The following is a 26,285-nucleotide window of genomic DNA, read 5'->3' as shown; positions in this document are numbered from 1 at the left end:
ATACTGTATATGTGAGGGTGGACTCACTTGTGTGAGATGCTGTATATGTGAGGGGTGGACTCACTTCTGTGAGATACTGTATATGTGAGGGTGGACTCACTTGTGTGAGATGCTGTATATGTGAGGGGTGGACTCACTACTGTGAGATACTGTATATGTGAGGGTGGACTCACTTCTGTGAGATACTGTATATGTGAGGGGTGGACTCACTTCTGTGAGATACTGTATATGTGAGGGTGGACTCACTTCTGGGAGATACTGTATATGTGAGGGTGGACTCACTTCTGGGAGATACTGTATATGTGAGGGTGGACTCACTTCTGTGAGAGACTGTACCTAAGGAAAACTGTAGATCTCCAATGGCTTGAATAAAAGTGCAACAAGTGATTTCCGCCGTGTCTCTGCGGAGTGCTGCAGTTTTCCCTGGACGCGGTTGGGATAGCTAGTCGGGGTCACACATGCTCGCACCCAGTCTTACATGACATTCGGAGAGCGCAGCGTTTTTCTATCTACTTTCACATCTCCGTCATGTTTGATCTGAGCGGCTGCTCCGGCGGCGGTATTTGCTGGTACTTATGCAGGATGGCAGATGCCACTATAGTCAATGGGGAACCGATGATGAACCGTAGAATCCAGCAACGCCCGACCAGGAACAGCCGGCCGGGTATTTTTATTGGAAATGTGAAAGAAGCCTAAAAGTAGAAAAAAGTTGTCGCTCTCCAGAATGAAATCAGAAATAGAGAAGCATCTATTGCTCCGCACCGAGGTGTCCGCTCTGTCCCAAGAGCCTTTCTCAAGCAAGAAAAACTGTTAAGAAAGATCTGATGTGTAATACCGCGGCGACAAATACCGCGGCAATAAATACCGCGGCGACAAACACCGCGGCGGCAAACAAACACCTCGGCGACAAACACTTCGGCGACAAACACCGCGGCGACAAATACCGCAGCAATAAACACCGCAGCAATAAATACTGCAAAAATAAATAGCGTACCATTTCTGGTTTCTGCTGTCCTGGGCTTCTATCTATCGCTGCATTACATGGAGCCATCAATTATCAGGGAGGAAGCTCCTTCCCGACAATTGCCGGCTCCTCAGTGGAGATAAAGCGCTGGACTCAGTTCCCTGCTGTCATCACCCTGTAGTATACAGACCTAGTAACTATCCCTCCTGATATAACGCCCCACTGCTGACACCTGCACACACCTGTACACACCCTGTACACAGACCTTTGCTCACACCTCATGACCATGACTCGGGCCGCGCTCTTGGGACTAGTTTGTCCCGTGCGCCTCCCCGTAGTGTGTGACGTCACCAGGAGAGGCCTTCTTCCATAACAGAGAGAGAGCGAGCACCGAGCAGCTGAGGAGACAGAGAAGACACACAGACGGCCAGAGACCCCCGTACAGTGAGTACAGGCTGGTGCGACCCTCCAGTGTGACGTCACCAGCCCAGAGACTGTGTATCACTGCCAGGCTCGGAGCAGTCCAAGCAGGAGAGGGGCCACCTGTGCTCCCCTCCAGCTGTGATGGGACCTGCTGGGACTTGTAGTGTGACACGGGCTGGAGTGGCACAGTCTGCTGTGATGGAAGGCAATGTGACTCCCCCCTAACTAGGAGGACTACAACCCCCACAGTGTCCTGCTGAGTGCCTCTGGTTTTATAATCTTAGATGGAGGGTCTTGTAGTCAGTCTCCTGTGCATCCCCCCCCCCCCCCCCCCGTGATGTCACCATGGACGCAGCAAAACTACAACTCCCAGTATGCACTCTTGCTAGGCTATTCTCAGGACTTGCATAGAAGTGAATGGCGCACAGTGGGAGTTGTAGTATGGCAACAGTAGGAGTGCTGCTGGTGGCGGTACAGCTATTATACTGCCGTGATGTCTTGACATACAATTCCTTATGGTAAAGAGCCGTTCCTGTCACTAGTCGCAGCCAAAGCTGCAGCAAATTCAGATTCTACTTGTTTCTATTAATCTGTCAGTAGAATAGGAGAATGAGACCTGTCGGCTGACCCGGATTTCACCCCTCCTCCCCCATCCAATGAGATATAGTATGATACCTATGGAAGGGGGTCCCCCGGCGAAAACCTCCAGTAGTGGAGCGGGTGCAGATCACCAATGTGTGTGTATGGAGGATGGATATGTAATATGCGTGTGTGTATGGAGGATGGATATGTAATATGCGTGTGTGTATGGAGGATGGATATGTAATATGCGTGTGTGTATGGAGGATGGATATGTAACATGTAGTATCTGGGTCAGGACCTTGCCCAGCCACATTCCAGCACACGGCTGTTCCGGTTGCCTTGCCCGGCTGGTTGACCTGTTATTGAGCCCAGACACGGGGACAATCAGGCTCGGAGGGGATGTAATTCAGCCCTTACTGTTGTCGGTGCCTGTGACCTTGGTTTTCCTGGACCGTCCTGTGTATTAGCCTCTGCTTGTTTCTGGATTAACTTCTTGTCTTCTGGTTTGTGTTGGCTCAGACTCTGGCTTGTTTTACTCTCTTGCTGCACCTTGGCATCTGACAGATCTGCTACCTGTGAACTCACACCTGTTTTCTGCTGCCTTAGGGCTCATTCCCACGACCCTATGTATTTTGCGGTCCGCACAAAATGGATCCACAAAAAATACGGATGACGTCCGTGTGCATTCCGTATTTTACAGAACAGCCGGCCCCTAATAGAACAGTCCTATCCTTGTCCGTAATGCTCTATTTTTGCATAACGGACATACGGAAACGGAATGCACACGGAGTAACTTCCGTTTTTTTTTTTGCGGACTCGTTGAAATGAATAGTTCCGCATACGGTCTGCAAAAAAACAAAACAGAACGGACACTGAAAGAAAATATGTTTGTGCGCATGAGGCCTTACTCCGCAGGTTCCTAGCAGCCGGGTCCAACAGGCCTCATGGTGGTGGGCTCTGGTGACCGCCCGTTTTTAGCCTCATGCACACAAGCGTCACCCGTATCCGTCACATTGCATATTCCATTTTATGTCTTCTTCTTCCAGTCTCCACTATGGGGAAGTCGTATTCTCGCATGACGCAGCACGCGCCGAAGGACGGGATGAGCAATGGCGGTGTATCCTCTGACGACACCAGCGCTCTCGTTCAGTCGGACACTCACGAGGACAGCAGGAACGGAGATGTTTCCCATTTCCCATATGTGGAGTTCACCGGGAAGGACAGTGTGACCTGCGCCACGTGCCAAGGAACAGGACGCATCCCAAGAGGTGAGATGAGGGGGTCATTCACAAGACAAAAAACAAACCCTACCCTATTAATGAATTCTGAGCAGAGGGGCTTCCGTTTTCAGGACCCTCATCAGCCAGAGTGGAAGGAGGCTACAGGGAGCGCCTCTCTCAGGAGGACCCCACACAGGAGTGGACGCTGTGTAATACGTCATCTCACTCACTTCTATGGGGATTCAGTGATAGCCGAGCGCTGTACTCACTGAAACAACCGCAACACCTCTTTAAGTTCTAAGCTACCGTGTCCTGGTGCCTGCATGCTGCACTCACTCTCTGCGGCTGTATTCCTACACCCTACAGTATTACAGGTCGCATATAAACTGAACGTGCACACCGTGACGGTTGTATTTCATGGGAGTAATGTGATTAGAGGCGCTTAACAGAGCGTAACATACAGTGAACGAGCTGCGGCGAGAATGTTAATGCGCTGTGATCTGCGCTCACAAGTTCTGTGCTTCCTGCCTCGCACTTTAAAATCTGTCCGATTGCGCTTTTTTGGTGGCATACGCGTTATATTGAGCGGCTCCCGTTGACCTGCTTTGTCTGTCTGAGTCTAAGGTAGTCTGTAATCCTGTTTCATCAGAGGCTCAGGCTGCTATACTGCCTATCCCCTTGGCTTTATACTGAAGCTCTGCTTGTTTAGATTGACTTCTGCTCATTAGCATCAGCCTTACAGGAAATCATTACATGGAGAGGCCATTTGTATGACAGCAGCAAGGTCAGATCGATTATAAACTGCAACGACCAGAGCGGAAAAGATGATCATCAGGGAAATGCTGCTCATAGACTAAGGGGAGGGGCCTCAATCAGGGGGAGTGGTCTTGGTAGAGGGGAGGGGCCTGGAGATTTGCCTCTAAGTTGCCTTGTTAATGGTGAAGCACTGGGAGATTTGTCATTTCCATTTCCCCAGCTGGGCTGAGGCGTCACGGTTCTAGATTACGGTATTTCACGTGTTAAACATTTTTGAATTTTCTCGCCAGGAGTGACAGTTTTCTTGTATTACAGGTCGGGAAAATCAGCTTGTGGCTCTGATCCCCTACAGTGATCAAAGACTGCGCCCCAGACGAACGTAAGTGTTATATTGTAGCTTTCTACTTGTGTTATGTGTGTTTTTTTTTTGACAGTCCCTAACCTGAGGCGGCTCACAAAGCGAACCGAAAGAAAGTACCAAAAATTAGGAGATTTTACCACGTTATCAGGGCAGTAGTAGAAAGCTTTGACACATGTTGGTTTTTTCACAAAAATATACAATATCATTTACGCCAGAAACTGCTTTTCTGGGGGATAGACTGCTAGAAGATTAACAAAATTCATTAAAGGCGTTCTCCCATGATTAATTTAAAAAAATGAAAATCTGACATCCTATAGGACAGGCATGCTCAACCTGCGGCCCTCCAGCTGTTGCAAAACTACAACTCCCAGCATGCCCTAACAGCCTACAGCTATCAGCCTACAGCAGGGCACGGTGGGAGTTGTAGTTTTGCAACAGCTGGAGGGCCGCAGGTTGAGCATGCCTGCTATAGGACATGACAATCTCTTTCTAACAAAGCTAGAACCAGCCCTGTACCTCACATGGATCCAGAGATCTCCCCAGTCAGTGCTCCAATTGTTCTGCTAGATTTATTTCAATCTGACAGCTCAAGGGGTGTGTCCTTTTAGCTGCAGCTGTCTCCCTATCACAGCTCGGGGGACGGGGGGGTGTCCTTTTTGCTGCAGCTCTCTCCCTGTCACAGCTCGTCAAAGCGGACAGAGAAATAAGGAAGAGACGTTTTATTGAATAACTCAGTAGTTACATATAATAAAAATTTTTTTTTGTAGAATTACAAAGGTATTCCGATCCAGGTGCTGCTTTGAAACTTTAAGAGTCCTACTCCTTTAAGTAAATTTGGCGCATCTTACTCCAGTGCACCTCCTGGAGTATGAAACTCCGATCTTAATAACCTCCCCACCAGTGGCTCACGGAGTCTGATTGTTGGCCACATAGTAGATCAGTCTGGCGGTACCCTACACCTGGGGGACCCGTAGATCTTGATGTTGGGGGCAGCGGACTGTTCCTTGAAGGATTACGTCTCCATGAAGCATCTTCAGCAGTTTAGACCTCACCACCCTGGGGAAGCCTCTGATTGTGGTGTGGATGGTGGGAGTGATTATCAGATTAGGTGTTAACTGCTACCAACTCTGCATTTTCAAGTGTTTCCCAGTGGAATAATTTTATTTAGGGGTGGAATGGGTTAAAAATAAAAAAAATCACTACTTGCCTCACCGATTTCCCCCCGATGCTGCTCTCCACTTCCTGCTCTGGGCTTGACACACAGCCAGTCACTGCCTGAGGCTGGACACTGTTGCGGCCAGCAATTGGCTGAGTGGGGCGTCCAACCCAAAGCCCCCTCCCCCTGGCAGAACCTTGTGTATCAGCATTTTATAAAACTAAAAGTCCCTTTTCTGTCTCTTTACACTCGTTACAGGAAGCTGTACGTCACTGTATCGGTCACTGTTTGCTTGCTCCTTTCTGGACTGGCGGTATTTTTCCTGTTCCCGCGCTCGGTGGACGTGCAGTATGTTGGCGTTAAGGCCGTCATCGTGACTTATGATGAGAGCGGGCCGTCAGTGTATCTTAACATCACAGTGAGTATCTTGGTTTTGCGCCAAGAGCACCGTCGGCAGGATCAACCCCGTTAAACCAACCATACTGTCTACTGGGGTTGATCCTGCTGATTAAATTGATACCTGTCTTGTGAAAATCAGTTGTGACGTTTACAAGTAAAAAAGACTTTTATTCTTTATGCCAATGAGGCCTTCGGTGCACTGAGGGGCGTGGCCAGCACTGGAAACCCGAGGAGCACCCAGGGGCCCCTTTGTGCACTATTGCTGTCGTTTGCATAAAGAATAAAAGTTTTCTTTACTCTGGAACGACCTCATCAGATTTTAACAAGACAGGTGTCATTTTAATCAGCAGGGGCAGTATACCTGGTTTAGTGGGGTTGATCCTGCTGGCATGTGCTCTGTAAGGCCATCCACCCTTGGTACAAAAAACTATACATTCCCCCAATATCAGTGACCTCACCAGTCTATTAGATGGGTTTTCCAGATTTCTGTACCTAAAGCTCTGGGTGTCCAATCACTACTATTTCCAAGATCTTTGCTTGCTGCCAGTGACTGGAAACATTTTAGGTGAAGTCCTGCTCTGATCTCACCCTTTGCAGCGCTGAGGATTTCTCAGTTGTATCCAGTTTACACTACACTGGAGACTTTTCCCTGCAGTGATACATTGTAGCAAACTACTGATGTGTTCAGCTCACAGGGAACCAGTGACTTCCACCTCATCTGTGAACCGTATCGGGTCTGCTCCAGTTTATCCTCATTCACTGACAGGAAGCAGAGGTCTCATATTTTTTTTTTTTTTGTTTTTTTAGCAAGCGCTTGCAGCCTGCCTCTGTAAACAGAAGATTCGTACTTGGGGCTCTGCACACAAATGTATATATATATTTTTCCTTTCCGTCTTTTTGGGCAGCCCATATGCGGAACCATTCACTTCAATGGAGCCACAAAAAACGGAAATTACTGTGTGCATTTCGTGCCCGCATTGTCTTTACGCAAAAAAAAATAGAACATGTCCTATTATAGTCCGCATTGTGGATAAGGATAGAACTGTTCTATTAAGGGCCAGACGTTCCTTTGCGCAAAATGCGGAACGCACACGTTTTGTGGATCCCAAATTTTCTGACTGCAATGCAGTCAAAGGTCGTGTGCATGAGCCCTTGTGCGGAGCGTTTCTTCTGGCGCTGCATGGTCACATGCTCCACTGCAGCCAATGACTGGCTTCAGTGGTGATGTGCTGCTTCTGTCATTGGCTGCTGTGGAGCATGTGACCATGCCCATGCAGCGCCAGAAGAAACGCTGGGGACCGGCACATGGACAGAGTGGAGGCATCGCGGAGCGGCAGGGAGCAGGTAAAAATGAATCCTTTGCTTTGAAGGGCCGTCTACGGGCAATTGCGGACAAGAATAGGACATGTTCTATTTTTCTCAGGAGCTGCGGACCGGAAGTTCGGGGGCGCGCTCCGGAAATGCGGATGCGGAGAGCACACTGTGAGCTGTCCGCATCCATTCCTGCCCCGTAGAGAATTAATGGGTCCGCAGAACGGGTGCGGACACATTCACGGACAATTGAATGGACCCTTAGTCTTGGTATATTCATCTCCAGTGATATCAGGTAGTGCTGGACCTCCATGCTGATGCTTCTTTATCCTCACCAGTCTTACACCCCTGCAAAACTGCTCTGAAGCCCCTACATTTTGGGACCCAATTGTCTCATGTTGACCTGACTTGTCGTCTTGATTTTTATTTTTATTTTTTTCCCAGAACACATTGAATATAACCAACAACAACTTCTACCCTATAGAGGTGGAGAACATCACCGGACAGGTGCAGTATTATAAAACCGTCATCGGGAAGTCAAAGTTAAACAACGTAACCAAGATCGGGCCCCTAGATACAAAACAAGTAAGACACGCCAAGTTCTCTGAGGACGAGGGGCTTTGTCTTGGTACCGGTTGATTGGGGGTTGATTAATTTTCCTTTTGTAATTGCAGATTGACTACACCGTCCCTACCAAAATCGGGAAGGAGTTTGACTACATGTAGTGAGTATTTCTATCATCTACTGCATAAACATTATGTGCACCTTGTAACTTAAGTGGAGGGGCCGAGAGCTGTGACCCCACTCTGATCCCTAAATACTCAACTTGTTACCTCTATGGTTAATTAATGCCGCAGCCTGAGAGGGTCCGGCCATGGCAGCTGCCCGGCTACTTATACTAAACATCTCCTAAGAAGGTGTTATATGTATGTGTTACTATTCTATATCATCTACATATGATTTAATTTTTTTCTTTCTCCACAGCACATACTGCACGCTGCCAAGTATTAAGGTTCATAACATTGTGGTGAACATGCAGTAAGTATCCGTGTAAGAATAGGAATATAACTACAGTGATGACCCCTATGTACAAGAATATAACTACTATAATACTGCCTCCTATGTACAAGAATATTACTACTATAATACTGCTCCTATGTATAAGAATATAACTACTATAATACTGCCCTCTATGTGAATGAATAGGAAGTATTTTCTCGTGTCTCGCCCTCTACATACAGTTAGTAATATTTTCCTATCATGCACAGGGTAACGGTGACCATTTCGTATCTGGGTCATCCGGAGCAGCTGTCCCAGGAAGTCTACCAGTACGTGGACTGCGGAGGTAACGCTACCTACCACCTTGGCCAGTTAAGCCGCTCCATCTTCAAGCATGAATAACGGCTGAGGTTGGAGAAGAGACGCGAGCGGTGTCGGGTTTTTCGCAGCCGTGTGTTCGGTTTGGCTGTTTGATTTGGAGCAGAAGGCTTTTCTTGGTGCATCTAGACTAGGATCTAACCCTGAAATCCATGGCCGAGGCTCTCCATTCACTGGTCATATGGTGAGGTTCGTACCTCGGACCCCGCGTACATACGTGTCTGTATATAGTAACATGTTCTCTGTGTCTTAGCAGTGCGGTAACATAGTAACTATAGTCATGGTTTTACAATTATTTTTTTTAACTATTCTTTATCATTTTAGTTCTTTTCTAGGTTTTATGACGGCACGGATATCATTTATATTTTTTTTATATATTTTCTTTTTTTTTTTTTTTTTATGCTTTTTGTTTTCTAGGAACACAACTTACGCGTCTAATATGTTCTGAAAATTAGAGCTTACAGCAAAAAGATCCATTAATATGGGTTATTAGTTTTTTTTTCTACCGTTTCTTTGTGACATCTTTAGGATCTCTTCTTGGGAAAGCTGGGTGACAACCAATATGGCTGCTTTTAAATAGGTTTGGGGAACCATTTTTTTCAAAATGTTGCCATCCTGGCCGTATAGACATAACTTTTCACCGCCAACGACATGAATGCCGCCTGCTTTCCTTGCAGCCTTCTGACATTGATGTATGATTCCCTTGAGGCCTTTGCACCATCTACTATACTGCTCTGTATGGGTCCTGAACTTAAAGGAGAGGTATATAATTTGGAAAACATGGCCTCTACCATTCTTGTCTGTGGGCTGTTAGCTGCAGTACTGGACACGGCCATAGATTAGAGTGGCGCTGTTTCCTAACGAAAACATACAAAAACATACTATACAAGCCCCCCTCTAAATGTTCTGGGTTACGCAGTGATGGATCCCCTCCACCAAAGTAATTCGTCATGAAGCAGGCTTACCATTCAGGACCCTGGGAGCTGTAATAGTAGCCATTTTGGATGCCAACCAGACGTCTTTTTGCAAAAACGGTCATCTTTTGTGTTTATTCTATTTTATTTTTTATTTTTTTTACACCTTGATTGGGTAATTTTGCCGTCTGTTTAGCCCGCGGTGCCTGGTAAACCAGTGTAACGATCACTGCACCCTCTGACCACTTTGTTATTTTTTATGTTGAAGTTGTTAGTTGGTTTTATCTGTTCTAATGATTGACCCTGTGATTATTGTATCTCTCGTATTCTGATCATTGTATGAATGAGCATTTACAGTTCTTTCTGACCCGCGCTATAGCGGCTGTGGGTTGCACTATATGGGCGTGTGTATCTGCCTGCTGTAGGTGGTCATTGCTATTGATGTGCTCTTATTGATGAACTGCAAGTCCCAGCACGTTCTTTTTAAATCGGCAAGCTGAACACATGCTATTTTTAACGGGAGATAAGCGTCTATTTGGGTGCCACTGATCTTTGATAGACTGTATTAGATCCTTCTCTGCCGGGGCCCCATAGCCATCTGCTGGATCCAGCCATGCCAGACACCACTGAAATAAAGATAATGGGTGGGCACAGTACACCCAGTCACCGACTCCGGAACCTGCAGAGAGAGAGAAGTTTAGATACGTTCTATGAGTAAGTGTATCTAATTGGGATATGATAGGCAACGGCTATTTATGCAGTTTCTGCAGGTGACCAGTGCGCCACCCTGCGACTTGATTGGCAAGTGTCTAGCGGGCCTTAAATAGACGCCTGGAGAAACGCTATCTGCAGAAGTTTAGGAGATGGCAGTAAAGTACCTGCCTTAGAGACAAGTCATGCTACTGCTAAAGGAACCAGAAGGTGTGAGAGAGAGAGAGGAGCAATATGCTCCACCCCCGAGGAATAACCATTGGGCTCCCAGCTCCTTTCTGATTTCATACCTGCAGAATTGCCAATGCCAGAGGAGACGACTTTAGGCTGGTATTAGGTTTAGCATAGTATGTATGGAGCAGATTGTGGGCCAGAATAGGTGGTGGTGGGGGTGGGGGTGGTGGTGGTGGGTTCCTTTTAGATTTTTCTAGGGCATCCTTCCTTAGTGGCCTGTAGGATCCATGCTTGAGTATTTTTCTTGCTTGCCTCCTTGACCTTGCCCTAGACTGCTTCTAGCCAGTGGTTCCCTAGTCCTAGAAGTCCATTGGTTGTTCCCCCACCACAGTCTTCGGGCTCATGGTCCACCCGCTTCTCATCAGAAGTGTCCTTCTTTCTCATACACTGATCTCAGGTGGCTTCAGGCTCCTGATCTCTGTCCATCAGGTGCCCAGCGTCCAGTCCCTATCATATAGTTGGAGTCCTCAATGAGTCAAGTTAAAAAAAAAAAAAAACTGCTGTTGCCTGTTGTTGTTTTTTTTTTTTGTGCTACTTTTTTCTAGTGCCTTTCCAAAAATTTCTGCTGTCCAGATCTTCAAAGGAAGGCAGTTTTAAAGGGAAGTTTACAGAGACAATTTGTCCTAGAACCCTGGGGGAATCTTCCTGGACCCTCCTGACCATGATGTTCTTGGTGACCGCAATCTGGGCATATCGCCCTTGTTTATCTGTCTCTTGTACTAGTAGCAAATTTTTTAACCCTTTTAGACCCCCTGGTGCAATGGACCAAGACGAGTTCTTAGCCTAAAAACAGATAGTCAAAGCATATCTCGTTTCCCTTCTGTCCACCAGGTGGCGCCGTGCTGCTACTTGGAATACGCCAACGGTCCTGAATGCTGCAGGCCTGCCTCGTGAAAAGAACCACCAAGGGGCGTGGCTAATGTTCATTTGCATTTAAAGGGGCATTTCTGGGAGCAGTCCTGGCTGGCTTGGTTATGGGACTTCCAGAATTTGGGATTGACAGGTTCCTGTAGGTAAATTAAGGATCTAAGATCAGTCCATCTTATCTGCTGAAGATTACAGGAGACCAGGGCAGAGAGGAGCGCCCTCTATTGGCCATGTGTGTATAAACAACTGGGATTTGGTCAAAGCTGCACATGACCTGGAGACTTCTCCCTTCCTGCAAGGAGGAATAATTTGGGGTCTACCAGATACAGCACATAGAGGACAGGTCATGGGTATAGCATGTTGACGGGTCCTCTGTAAAGTGGTCCCTTTATATTGCACATTAACCTGATACTTTTTTGCACACTCCCCCTCCTAAGAAATCAATTTAGCACTATTTTTTGCAAATACTCCTAGCTAGGCAAGAAAGCCGTATCGAAGGGGAGGGTGGAAGAAATATTAAATTAAGAATGGAGTTGCCCTTTAAATGACCTACTATTTGAAGGCTGCCATTTTTGACTATTTTATTTTTTGCCATTTTGAAGTGAAATGGTGACGTGTTATGTAAAGAGTTCTGCTCCTAACTCAATATCTTCAGGATATAATATAAAAAACACTTATTTTGCGCCTGAATTTAAAAATGAAACTCCTTGAAATGAAGTTTTTCTGTCAAAATTAGTGTTCTTGATCAGCTCCCATTCACCCCATTGGTTTCTGACCCCCCTTCAGCCATCGGTCTTGTTTGAGACATGTGATCGAAATGTCAGAATAATGACTTGCTTATTAAATCCTGTTAAAGGGGGACTCCGCCGACATTTATTTGGAGAAAAATCTGATTAAGGCCTCTTTCACACTACCGTATGGCTATTTCAGTGTTTTGCGGTCCGTTTTTCACGGATCCGTTGTTCCGTTTTTTTGTTTCCGTTCCGTTTTTCCGTATGGCATATACAGTAATTACATAGAAAAAAATTGGGCTGGGCATAACATTTTCAATAGATGGTTCCGCAAAAACGGAACGGATACGGAAGACATACGGATGCATTTCAGTATGTGTTCCGTTTTTTTGGGCGGACCCATTGACTTGAATGGAGCCACGGAATGTTATTTGCGGTCAATAATAGGACATGTTCTATCTTTCAACGGAACGGAAATACGGAAACGGAATGCATACGGAGTACATTCCGTTTTTTTTTTTTTTGTGGAACCATTGAAATGAATGGTTCCGTATACGGAACGCAAAAAAACAGAAAAAAAAAACGGTAGTGTGAAAGAGGCCTAATACAGGATCTTTCGATGAGGACTAGTCTGGTGTGACTACTGCCAAACTACTTATCACTGTTACGATTGTCATCACCAGTCTTATTTGACTGACATATATATATATATTGCTTAAAAAAAAATGCACTGCCTAGCAACCAGTCTTTTCAATACGGTTGTCAGATACTATGTCCCTAGCAACCATGAGGATTATTCAGTGAGCCCATTGCCAAACTGCTTCTCACTATTGGTACTGCAGATCCAACTATGGGATGAAGTTGATTTATGTTTAGTCTTATTCCTAGAGAATATGCTGCCTAGCAACCATTCCTCAGGAAGGTTGTCCCTAGCAACCAGTCTTTAGATGAGGACTAGTCTGGTGTGCCTATGGCCGAAACGCTTCTCACTATTGGTACTGCAGATCCAACTATGGGGTGAAGTTGAGTTATGTTTAGTCTTATTCCTAGAGAATATGCTGCCTAGCAACCATTAATTTCAATAGCTTCATGAAGTTTGTCCCTAGCAACCAGTCTGTTCTTAGTTCGGCAGTAGTCATACCAGGCTAGTGCTCATCTGATTATCACTTTTGCTGCTGCCAATCCAGTTATGAGGAGAACAGCTCAGTCATGTTTGAAAGTAGCAATTAGTCTTTTTTTTTTTTTTAAAGGGGTTGTCCGAGTTATGAAAAAAAAAAAAGAAAAAATATATAGCACTGAAAATCTGATGGGCAGCAATATATAACTAAGCTGAGCATGTTTTAGGCCAAAAAAAATTAAAAAATCTATTTCCTAATTTCCCTGGTTCTCTTCTGGCCCTTTGTTTACATGCAATAACAACAATCTCTGCTCTGCAAAGGGAGTGAATACAAGTCCTGCCCTGAGTGACATGTCTGCCTGCTGGGAGACTCTGCAGCATGTTGTATGGGTAGGACTACAAATCCCAGCTGTTTAATGACACTGCTAATACACACAGGATCTTCCCCCTACCTGTTCTTGTGCAATGCTCTGCAGAAGGAAAACTTTCCGCTCATACTTGCAGCCACCAAATTCTTACTAGAAGTGTGGACAACATGGACAGTGACATGACAGAGGGGGGGGTCAATGGCAAAAAAAAAAATTTGGGATGGAGATCCCCTTTAAGTAACATGGCTGCTATTGATGACCTGCACACTATATACATAAAGATGGCTCATTGTTTAGGAATGACTGAATGACCTAATGATTTTTCCATGTAAATAGTGCGATCTTGGCACACGCGAGTAAACCGCGCGACTCGTGTATTTTACGTCATTAATTAATTAACAACACTAATGAGCTTGTGTGTTCGGTAATTGCAGTTCTGTTTCTATGGCACAAGTTACAATAAAGATTGTTAAAAAAAGTGACATCTGTCCCCGTTGTTTCATGTCCACCGGATCAGTCCATAGTGGTCCATGTACAGGACTTCTCCTTGGGCCAAGATTGTCAGGACTGTTATTGTAAGCCTGGAATAAAAACCTGCAGGTTATCTGCTACATGTGAACATCTCGCCACAACGTTCCTGAGTGAAAACTTGCTACAAAACGTGTGAATTCAGCTTAAAACTGTAACGTTGCAGTTCTGTATCGCACCAGCAGATGGCGCTTAGATCACACAGTTGTCAGCGGAGTCAACAATGTATTACTTTGTGTCTGTGCGGTCCACTATATACACCACATAACCAGACATGTAGGGGGCAGTGATTGACACCCGGCAGGAAGCTGAGATCAGAGCTGTTTCCTGCTCGCCCTTTAATTAGCCGTCACAGAAGGGGAAGGTATCTGACAACTGCCATGATAATTACAGTTGGAGCAGAACTGATTGTACCACATCTGATGTCTCATGTGTCTGGACATGCATGGTTACAGTGTCTTGTTCTAGCAGATGCAGGTCTCTTTGCACCAGCAGGAAGAAACCGTCTCGATCTACAAGGATCCTCAGTCCAGAAATCTTCAGACGTGATTTGAGCCTCATGTATTGTTGGGAAGCATGTGGCCACATAGAAAGTCCACGTGTTTCTTGAAGACAACGCAAAGAGACCCAGGCAAGGAAATGGAGGACGTTCTTTCTCGTACCAGCTTCTTTATCCAATATTGTATTGACAGTCGAATGTTGAGCAGAATATCTGAGTTATTTGAGGTAGCCATTTAGATTTTTGTATCAGGATGGTGTGGGTTTGGTAGCACAAGGTAGTCTAATCGTCAAATTGGTCATGCACATCAGATGTGATATCCACTATATGGAGAAAAGTACTGGGCCACACAATTCATTCCCATTGCCACAAGTATATAAAATGCAGCCTGCTATTACCACAGGTGTATAAAATCCAGACCCCGACCATGCAGTCTGCTATTACCACAGGTGTGTATAAAATCCAGACCCCGACCATGCAGTCTGCCATCACCACAGGTGTATAAAATCCAGACCCCGACCATGCAGTCTGCCATCACCACAGGTGTATAAAATCCAGACCCCGACCATGCAGTCTGCCATCACCACAGGTGTATAAAATCCAGACCCCGACCATGCAGTCTGCCATCACCACAGGTGTATAAAATCCAGACCCCGTCCATGCAGTCTACCATTACCACAGGTGTATAAAATCCAGACCCCGACCATGCAGTCTGCCATTACCACAGGTGTATAAAATCCAGACCCCGACCATGCAGTCTGCCATTACCACAGGTGTATAAAATCCAGACCCCGACCATGCAGTCTGCCATTACCACAGGTGTATAAAATCCAGACCCCGACCATGCAGTCTGCCATTACCACAGGTGTATAAATCCAGACCCCGACCATGCAGTCTGCCATTACCACGTGTGTATAAAATCCAGACCCCGACCATGCAGTCTACCATTACCACGTGTGTATAAAATCCAGACCCCGACCATGCAGTCTGCCATTACCACGTGTGTATAAAATCCAGACCCCGACCATGCAGTCTACCATTACCACGTGTGTATAAAATCCAGACCCCGACCATGCAGTCTACCATTACCACGTGTGTATAAAATCCAGACCCCGACCATGCAGTCTGCCATTACCACGTGTGTATAAAATCCAGACCCCGACCATGCAGTCTGCCATTACCACGTGTGTATAAAATCCAGACCCCGACCATGCAGTCTGCCATTACCACGTGTGTATAAAATCCAGACCCCGACCATGCAGTCTGCCATTACCACGTGTGTATAAAATCCAGACCCCGACCATGCAGTCTGCCATTACCACGTGTGTATAAAATCCAGACCCCGACCATGCAGTCTGCCATTACCACGTGTGTATAAAATCCAGACCCCGACCATGCAGTCTGCCATTACCACGTGTGTATAAAATCCAGACCCCGACCATGCAGTCTGCCATTACCACGTGTGTATGAAATCCAGACCCCGACCATGCAGTCTGCCATTACCACGTGTGTATGAAATCCAGACCCCGACCATGCAGTCTGCCATTACCACGTGTGTATAAAATCCAGACCCCGACCATGCAGTCTGCCATTACCACGTGTGTATAAAATCCAGACCCTGACCATGCAGTTGCCTTTACAGACATCTGTGAAAGAATGGCTTGTTGTAAAGAGCTCCCTGAACTCCAGTGTAGTCCTGTAATAGGATGCCACCACTGCCACAAGTCACTTCCTGACATGTCTAACCTCCTAGATTTTCCACCATCACAAGTGAGTGGTTTTTATTTTAAAGTGGAAAGAACCACACCAACTCAGCCACGAAGTGCAGACCACATAAGGTTACAGAGCAGGGTCACTGAGTGCCGAGGAGCACAGTGCATACAAGTCACCAACACTGCTGACTCACAAGAACTGTGCTGTGCCGAGAGCTTTATGACAAGGGTTTCCATGGCTGAGCAGTTGTCTGCCAGCCTTACATAACAAAGTACAATGGAAGCATGGGATGGAGCAATGTAAAGCATGCCGCCACTGGACTCTGGAGCACTGGAAACCTCCTCGGTGGAGTGACCAATCGCTCTTCTCTGTCTGATGGATGAGTCTGGTGAATGCCGGAGAATGTTACCTGCCTGACTGCATTGTGCCAGCTGTGAAGTCCTGCAGAGACCTGTTTGTATCTCACTGGTTTGATCTGTATGATTACTTGTTCAGCTGTGTAGGAGACATCCCTGGATGTGCTATATAATACTGCTCCTATGTACAAGAATATAACTACTATAATACTGCTCCTATGTACAAGAATATAACTACTATAATACTGCTCCTATGTACAAGAATATAACTACTATAATACTGCTCCTATGTACAAGAATATAACTACTATAATACTGCTCCTATGTACAAGAATATAACTACTATAAAACTGCTCCTATATACAAGAATATAACTACTATAATACTGCTCCTATGTACAAGAATATAACTACTATAAAACTGCTCCTATATACAAGAATATAACTACTATAATACTGCTCCTATGTACAAGAATATAACTACTATAATACTGCCTCCTATGTACAAGAATATAACTACTATAATACTACTCCTATGTACAAGAATATAACTACTATAATACTGCCTCCTATGTACAAGAATATAACTACTATAATACTGCTCCTATGTACAAGCATATAACTACTATAATACTGCCTCCTATGTACAGGAATATAACTACTATAATACTGCCTCCTATGTACAAGAATATAACTACTATAATACTGCTCCTATGTACAAGAATATAACTACTATAATACTGCCTCCTATGTACAGGAATATAACTGCTATAATTCTGCCTCCTATGTACAAGCATATAACTACTATAATGCTGCTCCTATGTATAAGAATATAACTACTATAATACTGCTCCTATGTACAAGAATATAACTACTAGGGCGGAGCTTGACTGTGAAGCTGAATGGCAGCAGCTTCCTGAGCTCCTCATTTCTGCTGGTGATTACACCCCTTTTTAAGCTATAAAACCCACACTAAATGGGAAAATCCAGCAAGGACCGACCCAGGGAACATCTGGAGCTGACACCTGCTCGTTCAAAGCAGCCTGAGATGGAGCAATATCTCACAAAAAAGGCTAAGCTGCGTCCCACTGAGAGCTCCAAGATGGCGCCACGAGCACCGCAGCCATCGGATGCTGAGGATCCGTCTGAAGCGGGAAGCGCATCGGAAGCGTCGGTATGCAGACTGCCGCGGAGGCGCTCAAATCTCTCAAGGGAGGTTCTTAAAGAGCTTCTAGATGCCGCTCTGGCTCCCCTGAAGAGGGATTTGGAAGATATTAAGGAGGACCTCCGGGGCCTGGGCCATAGAGTGGTGGCGCTCGAAAACTCGCAGGAAGCGATCCTCCTGCACGAGGGGAAGACCTGCCAAGCTCTGCATGCGCATCGGGACCTGATCAATGAAGCTCTGCTCAGGATAGAGGACCAGGAGAACCGGAGCAGGCGCCGGAACCTGAGGATTAGAGGCCTGCCTGAATCCATTGCGCACGAGGCCCTCCGCAAGGTAGCGTCCGAAATTTTTGCCCAGTTACTAGGCCCAGACCGGGCAGCTATGGTGATAGTGGAGCGCATCCACCGCGCATTGCGCCCGAAGCCAAAGCCATCTGACCCACCGCGGGATGTGATCTGCGGGTTGCTGAGTTTTGTGGACACGGCAGATTTGCTCCGCTCTAGCAGGGAAGCTGAAGATCTGAGGTATGCGGACTCATCCATATTGTTTTTTCAGGATTTGGCGCCAACTACATTAGCAAAGCGGCGTATACTCAAGCCACTACTGGAGGCATTAAAAGCATCCGCCACACAGTTCAGGTGGCTTTATCCATTTGGCCTGGCCATTTTAAAGAATGGCAGGCAGCTAACGGTCCGCACGCCGGAAGATTTAAAATCCATCTGGGGTCCGCTGGGCCTGGCGCCTATTAATATTCCATCCTGGATGCCTGCAGACCAAGGAGACCCCTTACCTGCACCTCCAAGCGTTGAGACCTGGTCTGAGGTTTCTCCAGGGAAGGTTGAAAGGAGCAAGAAAAGCCGCCAAGTACCCTGAGCTGCATTCATTACCATCCCCCTGTTTTCCTTACAGGGCTCCTCAGCCCATCTAGCACGGCAGTGCAACTTTACAGCATGAAACCGGGCTACGTGCCCCTGTATTTGGATCCTGCAATTGTGTCCCTTTGAAGAAGGGTGGTTCAAGGTTATGAACGCTATCCTGTTATGCGGTTCATGGAGGCCTAGTTGTTTGGCTGAATAATGTGGCTGAGATTGTGAGCTAATGCCACATAAGCCCGTGTTGCTACGTCCTGGTTCGGACTGTTGCTATGGCTATACCTCGTTATACCCCGTTTAGTCCAGTTATGGGGTTTTTTCACCAGTTCCTCTCCATATGAGGTTCACTCCCCCTCTGAAGGCCGCTCAATGGCCCTCAGTTGTCCCATGGAAGGCCCCCTCTGATGTTGGTTCCCGGCTTGACGTCGTGATGAAAAAGGGGCCACCACCCATCAGATGTTTCATGGGACCTTTACCTTTACAGTGCAAGTTAAATTGTCTGACTCAATTCCTCATTTATTTGTTCTCATTTTGCTTTATCACACCTTTGTTGTCTTCCCCTGTCTGTCCGTCTGTCTCTTTCCTTGTGTTCTCTTTCCATGCTCTGTCAGGATGTACTATGTATTTGAACTGTGTGTTTTTCCGGTGGTATATGCTTTTTTCTCCTCTCTTTACTAGGTTGCCATGGCTACCTTTGTCGTATCATCATTGAATGTCCGGGGTCTGAACGAGCCATGTAAGAGATCTCAGGTATTGTCACTCCTGCAGAAGGAAAAAACTTCTATAGCTTATTTTCAGGAAACACACTTTAAAACAGGGAAGATACCGAAGTTACCATCCGCAAAATTCTCCCAATGGTACCATAGCACTCATTCGTCAGCCAGCAGAGGGGTCAGCATTGCAATACACAAAAGCATCCCATTTACTCAGAAGGCGACCTCTGCAGACCCTGAGGGGCGCTTTCTGTTTGTAAAGGGCCTCATTGCTGATACCTCTGTCACACTGGCGAATATCTACGCCCCCAATAGGGGTCAGGTCCCATGGCTCGTTCGGACCCTTAGACAGTTGAGCTCCTTTACCGAGGGATTGCTAGTACTAGGCGGGGATTTTAATGTAGCCATAGAGCCCTCTTTAGATTCCTCATCAGGCAGGTCGTCTGTTACCCACAGGCTTCTGAGGCGCCTTAAGGTTTCTTTGAAGAGACTGGGGGTACTAGACATGTGGCGCACATTGCACCCTTCAGGGAGGGATTACTCATTTTATTCTCATGCAAAAAATTCTTACCACAGGATAGACTATCTTTTCCTTTCAGGTACCCACGCCCCATTAGTCACCAGCGCTAGAATAGGGAACATTGTACTCTCAGACCATGCTCCAATCTTCCTGACCCTCTCGTTGGCCGGCCTCCCAAAGAAAGACTGGACATGGCGACTAAATGACACACTTATCCAGGACCCTGACCACGTTTCCAAACTTTCAGCCCCCCCGTCTATCCCCATTATATGGGAGACACATAAGGCCGTGATTAGGGGTGAATTGATTGCTCTTGGCTCTTATGCAAAGAAAAAACGATCTCAGGCTCAGAACCTGTTAATGTCCCGTATCGCAGCTCTTGAACTCACCCACAAACAGTCCCAAGCTTCCCAAGTGGCAGAGGAATTATATAGAGCTAGGAATGACCTTAAAAACCTATTGAATGCTACTTCGGCCAAGTTACTGTTTCGGTCTAAGTTTAGGTCCTATGCCCATGGCGATCAGGGAAATAAGCTGATGTCTGCGCTCTGTAAACAACAACAAACAAGTTCCTTTATCCCGGGTATTAGGGATGCGGCGGGTAATGTGCACAAGACGACGCCCGAGATAGCAAAGGCGTTTTGCGCCTTCTACTCTAATCTATATAACTTACCATCTCCGAACCTTGCGTCCCCGGAGTCTATAGCTGATGCGACGGATCAATTCCTTAAAACGCTCGATCTCCCCTCCATAAGTCCCGCGCAAGCTTCCCAGCTCACATCTCCAATTACAGACGACGAGATACTTAAAGTACTATCATCCATCCCCTCAGGGAAGAGCCCTGGTCCTGACGGCCTGAACATCTCGTATTATAAAACTTTTAAGGATATATTGCTCCCACATTTTAAATCCCTTTGCAACTATTTACTAAACGGGGGGTCTTTGCCTCCACAATCCTTAATGGCCCATGTCACCATCCTTCATAAGGAAAATAAAGACCCTCTGGAATGTGGAAGCTACCGTCCCATTTCCCTATTAAATGTAGATGTTAAGTGGTGGGCGAAGATATTGTCCCAACGCCTTCAGCTACTGCTTCCTGACATAGTACACGGTGAGCAGGTTGGCTTTGTCCCTGGCAGACGGGGCAATGAGAATACAGTTCGTTTGCTGCACTTGATGTCCTGGGCGCAAACTAAAGGGCTGCCGGTAGCGTTATTGAGCACCGACGCAGAAAAAGCATTTGACAGGGTGAGCTGGGCTTTTATGGCCAAGACATTGTTGAAGTTTGGTATTCCAGAACAATTCATCTCTGCCATTTTCTCATTATACCTAGCCCCTTCTGCCAGGGTCAAAGTCAATGGGACCTTATCCCCAACATTCGGCATTTTCAATGGTACGCGTCAGGGGTGTCCACTCTCCCCGACTCTCTTTGTTTTGGTGATGGAGACACTGCTGAGTAAAATCCGTCAGTCATCTGAGATTGAGGGAATCACCATTGGGTCTCAAGATCATATTACAGCGGCTTTTGCTGACGATCTGTTGGTGATGACTTCAAATCCTAGGGTATCCTTCCCCAAACTGCTTACCATTTTTGAAGATTTTGGTTTCGTCTCCAATTTTAAAGTCAATTATTCCAAATCTATGGCTCTTAATGTATCCTGCCCTAGAAACATAGTGCAGCTTTTAAAAGAATCTACTCCTTTTAAGTGGGCCTCTAAAGAAATACCTTTTTTAGGTATCAAGGTAACTGCAGACCCTAAGGAATTATTTCCCTCCAACTACCTTTCTTTACTTCAAGCTGTCAAAACACAGCTCCATTCACTAAAAATGCCTTTCATCTCTTGGATTGGGAGGAAGAATTATTTAAAAACTTATATACTCCCTAGGTTCTTGTACCTCCTGCAGACTCTACCGATTTGGGTACCGCAGTCATATTTCACGGAAGTCCGCAGGATGATGTCCCTCTTTCTTTGGAGGGGCCGGTCCCCGAGGGTGGCCTACGCCATTTTAACCAGGGAAAAAAGGTTTGGAGGATTTGGATTGCCTGATATCCACTTGTACTACAAAGCTAACCTTATGTGCAGGGGAGTGAGCCTCCTATTAGGACAGCCTATGACCATCTGCTCACAATTGGAACGAAAGCTACTCACTGATAATGAGAAATTAATTCTGTGGGGTGTCCGCCTATGTTCCCCCACAGCGTCTAAATTGCCTTTACTGTGGAGGGGGGTGCTATTCACCTGGTCTAAGCTTTACAGTTCAAAGACGCTTCACTTCCCTAGTCCTGAGCTCCCATTATATCTATTACAAAGTTATATTCATCCCGAAATACTTGGGGTCACAGGGGTATGGGCACTGCTCAAGAACCATACGCTACAAGAAGTGGTGTCAACAGAGGGTGGGCTGGATTGGAAAGGGATCCTTGAATTACCTAAAGTTCAATCAGTAGCTTTCTTGCATCTCCATAGTTTTAAGAGAGACATAGGAATTCTGCAACTACAAACGTCTCATCTGGCCTCCCCTACTTGGTTGGAGCGGAAGCTGATGTCGGCCCGGCCCTCCAGCAGACCCTTTTCCACGATGTATAAGGAGCTACTATCCTTTACTTGCTCTGAACCTCATTTCCTGAGCGCATGGGAGAAGGAACTATCCCTCAAATTATCAGAACCGGAGAGGGCTTTTATTTTGGCCCAATCTCATGGTTTTAGCCGATGCATTAAAATTCAGGAGAACTCGTATAAGTTGCTGACCAGATGGTATAAGACTCCTGAGTTTCTTCATAGACTCAACCCGGAAATCCCTGAGGTCTGCTGGAGGTGCGGGGCGGGCATCGGTTCTCTTTCGCATATTTGGTGGGATTGCATTAGTATGCGCCCCTTCTGGAGCCAAGTGGAGACTTTAACTAATAAAATCTGCTCCACCTCTGTATCCTTAGATCAGAAGTTGATCCTACTCTGGTGCCCCAACTCTTCATTTACCCCAACCAAATCAGATTTGCCTACTATATTACTTACCGCCGCTAGGCTTCTAGTCCCCTTGCTGTGGAAGCAGACTCTGCCTCCCACTATTTCGAGTTGGCTGGAAAAGGTGGACCAACTTTATAGATTTGAAGAGCTGGCACACTGGGAGACCCACACTCGCACGAAGTTCCTTAAGGTGTGGCTTCCTTGGAAGAAATTCAGGTTTCCTGACAGCTAGAGCAGATTCCCCCCCCCCCTCCCCCCCCCTTTCCCTTCTTACCCTTGTCTTTATGTCTTTCTTTGTTTTACTGTTATATTAGATCTCTATTGGATTCAATTTACAGATGTCCATTTGCTTGGATAGAGATGTCGTATTTGCCTCTTATTGATGATACAGACTGTATCGCAAGATTACTGTAATGTGCATTATAGGCATTTGTCATGTTACACCTTATCTGATGTGCATTGTCAATGGTGCTATTATTCAACTTGCCTGTATCTTTTTCATGACATAACCAATAAAAAGAGATTTGGTTAAGAATATAACTACTATAATACTGCTCCTATGTACAGGAATATAACTACTATAATACTGCTCCTATGTACAGGAATATAACTACTATAATACTGCTCCTATGTACAAGAATATAACTACTATAATACTGCCTCCTATGTACAAGAATATAACTACTATAACACTGCCTCCTATGTACAAGAATATAACTACTATAATACTGCTCCTATGTACAAGAATATAACTACTATAATACTGCTCCTATGTACAAGAATATAACTACTATAATACTGCCTCCTATGTACAAGAATATAACTACTATAATACTGCCTCCTATGTACAAGAATATAACTACTATAATACTGCCTCCTATGTACAAGAATATAACTACTATAATACTGCCTCCTATATACATAATTATTACTACTATAATACTGCTCCTATGTACAAGAATATAACTACTATAATACTGCTCCTATGTACAAGAATATAACTACTATAATATTGCTCCTATGTACAAGAATATAACTACTATAATATTGCTCCTATGTACAAGAATATAACTACTATAATACTGCTCCTATGTACAAGAATATAACTACTATAATATTGCTCCTATGTACAAGAATATAACTACTATAATACTGCCTCCTATGTACAAGAATATAACTACTATAATACTGCCTCCTTGTCACGGAATGTGTACAGGTAACAAGGCAAAGCAACATGTATAAACGACTCGCTGGATCCAAAAACTAAGGAACCAAGGGAGACCCCTGCAGAAGACCTGGCACTTTCCCTGGCTGCTCAGCCTATGCAAAGATCCTAATGGTGGAGGTTTGCATATCCACGAACCTTGACTATAAAGCCCTGAGCACCCTACTATAGTGAGGGGACACGACCACCGGCTCCCTACACAAGACACGGAGGGAGTCAGGGTCATCTGGGATCCAGCAAACAGATATAAACATATAAAAGTACACTTAGCTTTGAAGCAAAGAGGAGGACAGATCAGCGTGCACACACACTCCAGGAGGAAATATAAGCCGCTCAGAAAAGCATTCTGAGGAGGCATTTAAAGGGAAGCAATTAAGACATGACAGCTGAGAGAGGCTGACGAGAGGAGGAGCTGAATACCACAACACAGAAATTCAAGGAGGAGGTTCTGAAAGGCCTCTGTCAGAGCTTCTCAGCTGTCTGGTTGTGACAGTACCCCTCCCTCTACGAGTGGACTCCGGACACTCAGAGCCCACCTTCTCAGGATGGGACCTATGGAATGCCCTGATGAGACGAGAGGCCTTAATGTCCGTCACTGGGACCCACATCCTCTCCTCAGGACCATACCCCTCCCACTGAACAAGGTACTGAAGAGAACCGCGGACAAGACGAGAATCCACAATCCTAGAGACCTGGAATTCAAGATTCCCATCAACCATAATCGGAGGAGGAGGCAAAGGCGAGGGTACAATGGGTTGAACATAAGGTTTCAATAAGGACTTATGAAAAACATTATGGATCTTCCAAGTCTGAGGAAGATCAAGACGGTATGCAACAGGATTGATGACAGACAGGATTTTGTAAGGCCCAATAAACCTAGGACCCAACTTCCAGGAGGGAACCTTCAATTTGATATTCTTGGTAGACAACCACACCAGATCACCAACATTCAGGTCCGGACCAAGCACACGTCTCTTATCAGCCACACGCTTATATCTCTCACTCATGCTCTTTAGATTCTCTTGAATCTTTTGCCAAATAGATGACAAAGACGAGGAGAATCTGTCCTCATCAGGTAAACCAGAAGACCCCTCTCCCGAGAAAGTCCCAAACTGTGGATGAAACCCATATGCACCAAAAAATGGTGACTTATCAGAGGACTCCTGACGACGGTTATTTAAAGCAAACTCAGCAAGGGACAAAAAAGAACACCAATCCTCTTGATTCTCCGCCACAAAACAACGCAGATATGTCTCCAGATTCTGATTGACGCGCTCTGTCTGGCCATTCGACTGCGGGTGGAAAGCAGAAGAGAATGACAACCGAACCCCCAAGCGAGAACAGAAAGCCTTCCAGAATCTGGAAACAAACTGCGTGCCCCTATCAGAGACTATGTCTGAAGGAATACCGTGCAACTTGACAATGTGATCAACAAATGCCTGCGCCAGCGTCTTAGCATTGGGCAAACCAGGAAAAGGGATGAAATGCACCATTTTGCTAAAACGGTCCACCACCACCAGAATCACAGTCTTCCCCGAGGAACGAGGCAGGTCCGTGATAAAGTCCATGGACAGATGTGTCCAAGGACGGGAAGGAATGGGTAAGGGAAGGAGAGGACCTGATGGCCGTGAATGAGGGACCTTGGCACGAGCGCAAGTCTCGCAGGCTGCCACAAAACCCTCAACCGACTTACGAAGCGCAGGCCACCAGAATCTCCGAGCGATGAGATCCAGTGTGGCTCTTACCCCCGGGTGCCCAGCAAGGACCGTATCGTGGTGTTCTTTAAAAATCTTGTGTCTTAAAGCGAGAGGCACAAACAACCTCCCAGGAGGACAAAGATCAGGAGCCTCAGACTGGGCTGCCTGCACCTCTGCCTCCAATTCAGGAAAAAGAGCAGAGACCACCACACCTTCAGCCAAAATGGGACCCGGGTCTTCAAAATTCCCGCCTCCCGGAAAACAACGTGACAGGGCATCTGCCTTCACATTCTTAACTCCAGGGCGAAACGTGACAACAAAATTAAACCTAGAAAAGAACAACGACCATCTGGCCTGTCTCGGATTCAGACGCTTGGCTGACTCCAAGTAGGCCAGATTTTTATGGTCAGTAAATACGGTAATAGGGTGTCTGGCCCCCTCTAGCCAATGGCGCCATTCCTCAAAAGCCAACTTGATGGCCAACAATTCCCTATCTCCCACATCGTAATTTCTCTCTGCGGAGGAGAGTTTTCTTGAGAAA

General features: G+C 46.0%; 1 protein-coding gene across 1 annotated transcript; it reads left to right on the top strand.

The window, feature by feature from the left end:
• The first annotated feature begins 1,262 nt into the window (after positions 1 to 1,262).
• Positions 1,263 to 9,565, top strand: TMEM106B (transmembrane protein 106B). The gene is made up of 8 exons (XM_044293247.1): positions 1,263 to 1,408; positions 3,016 to 3,237; positions 4,261 to 4,324; positions 5,721 to 5,880; positions 7,617 to 7,757; positions 7,847 to 7,896; positions 8,157 to 8,210; positions 8,441 to 9,565. Exons 2-8 carry the CDS (start codon positions 3,024 to 3,026, stop codon positions 8,571 to 8,573), a joined length of 816 nt encoding a protein of 271 aa, XP_044149182.1. The 5' UTR covers positions 1,263 to 1,408; positions 3,016 to 3,023; the 3' UTR covers positions 8,574 to 9,565.
• The last annotated feature ends 16,720 nt before the right edge of the window (positions 9,566 to 26,285 follow it).

Source organism: Bufo gargarizans, chromosome 5, assembly GCF_014858855.1.
Source record: "Bufo gargarizans isolate SCDJY-AF-19 chromosome 5, ASM1485885v1, whole genome shotgun sequence".
NCBI lineage: Eukaryota > Metazoa > Chordata > Amphibia > Anura > Bufonidae > Bufo > Bufo gargarizans.
Note: the sequence above shows the minus strand (reverse complement) of the source record. Positions and strands in the feature narration are given on the sequence as shown.

What these genes read in the sequence shown, in the direction of transcription:
- TMEM106B (XM_044293247.1), top strand. Translation starts at nt 3,024, where the DNA reads ATGGGGAAGTCGTATTCTCGCATGACGCAGCACGCGCCGAAGGACGGG. An exon ending in AACAGGACGCATCCCAAGAG is followed by an intron (nt 3,238 to 4,260) that starts GTGAGATGAGGG and finishes CTTGTATTACAG; the next exon opens with GTCGGGAAAATCAGCTTGTG. An exon ending in GGCCCCTAGATACAAAACAA is followed by an intron (nt 7,758 to 7,846) that starts GTAAGACACGCC and finishes TTGTAATTGCAG; the next exon opens with ATTGACTACACCGTCCCTAC.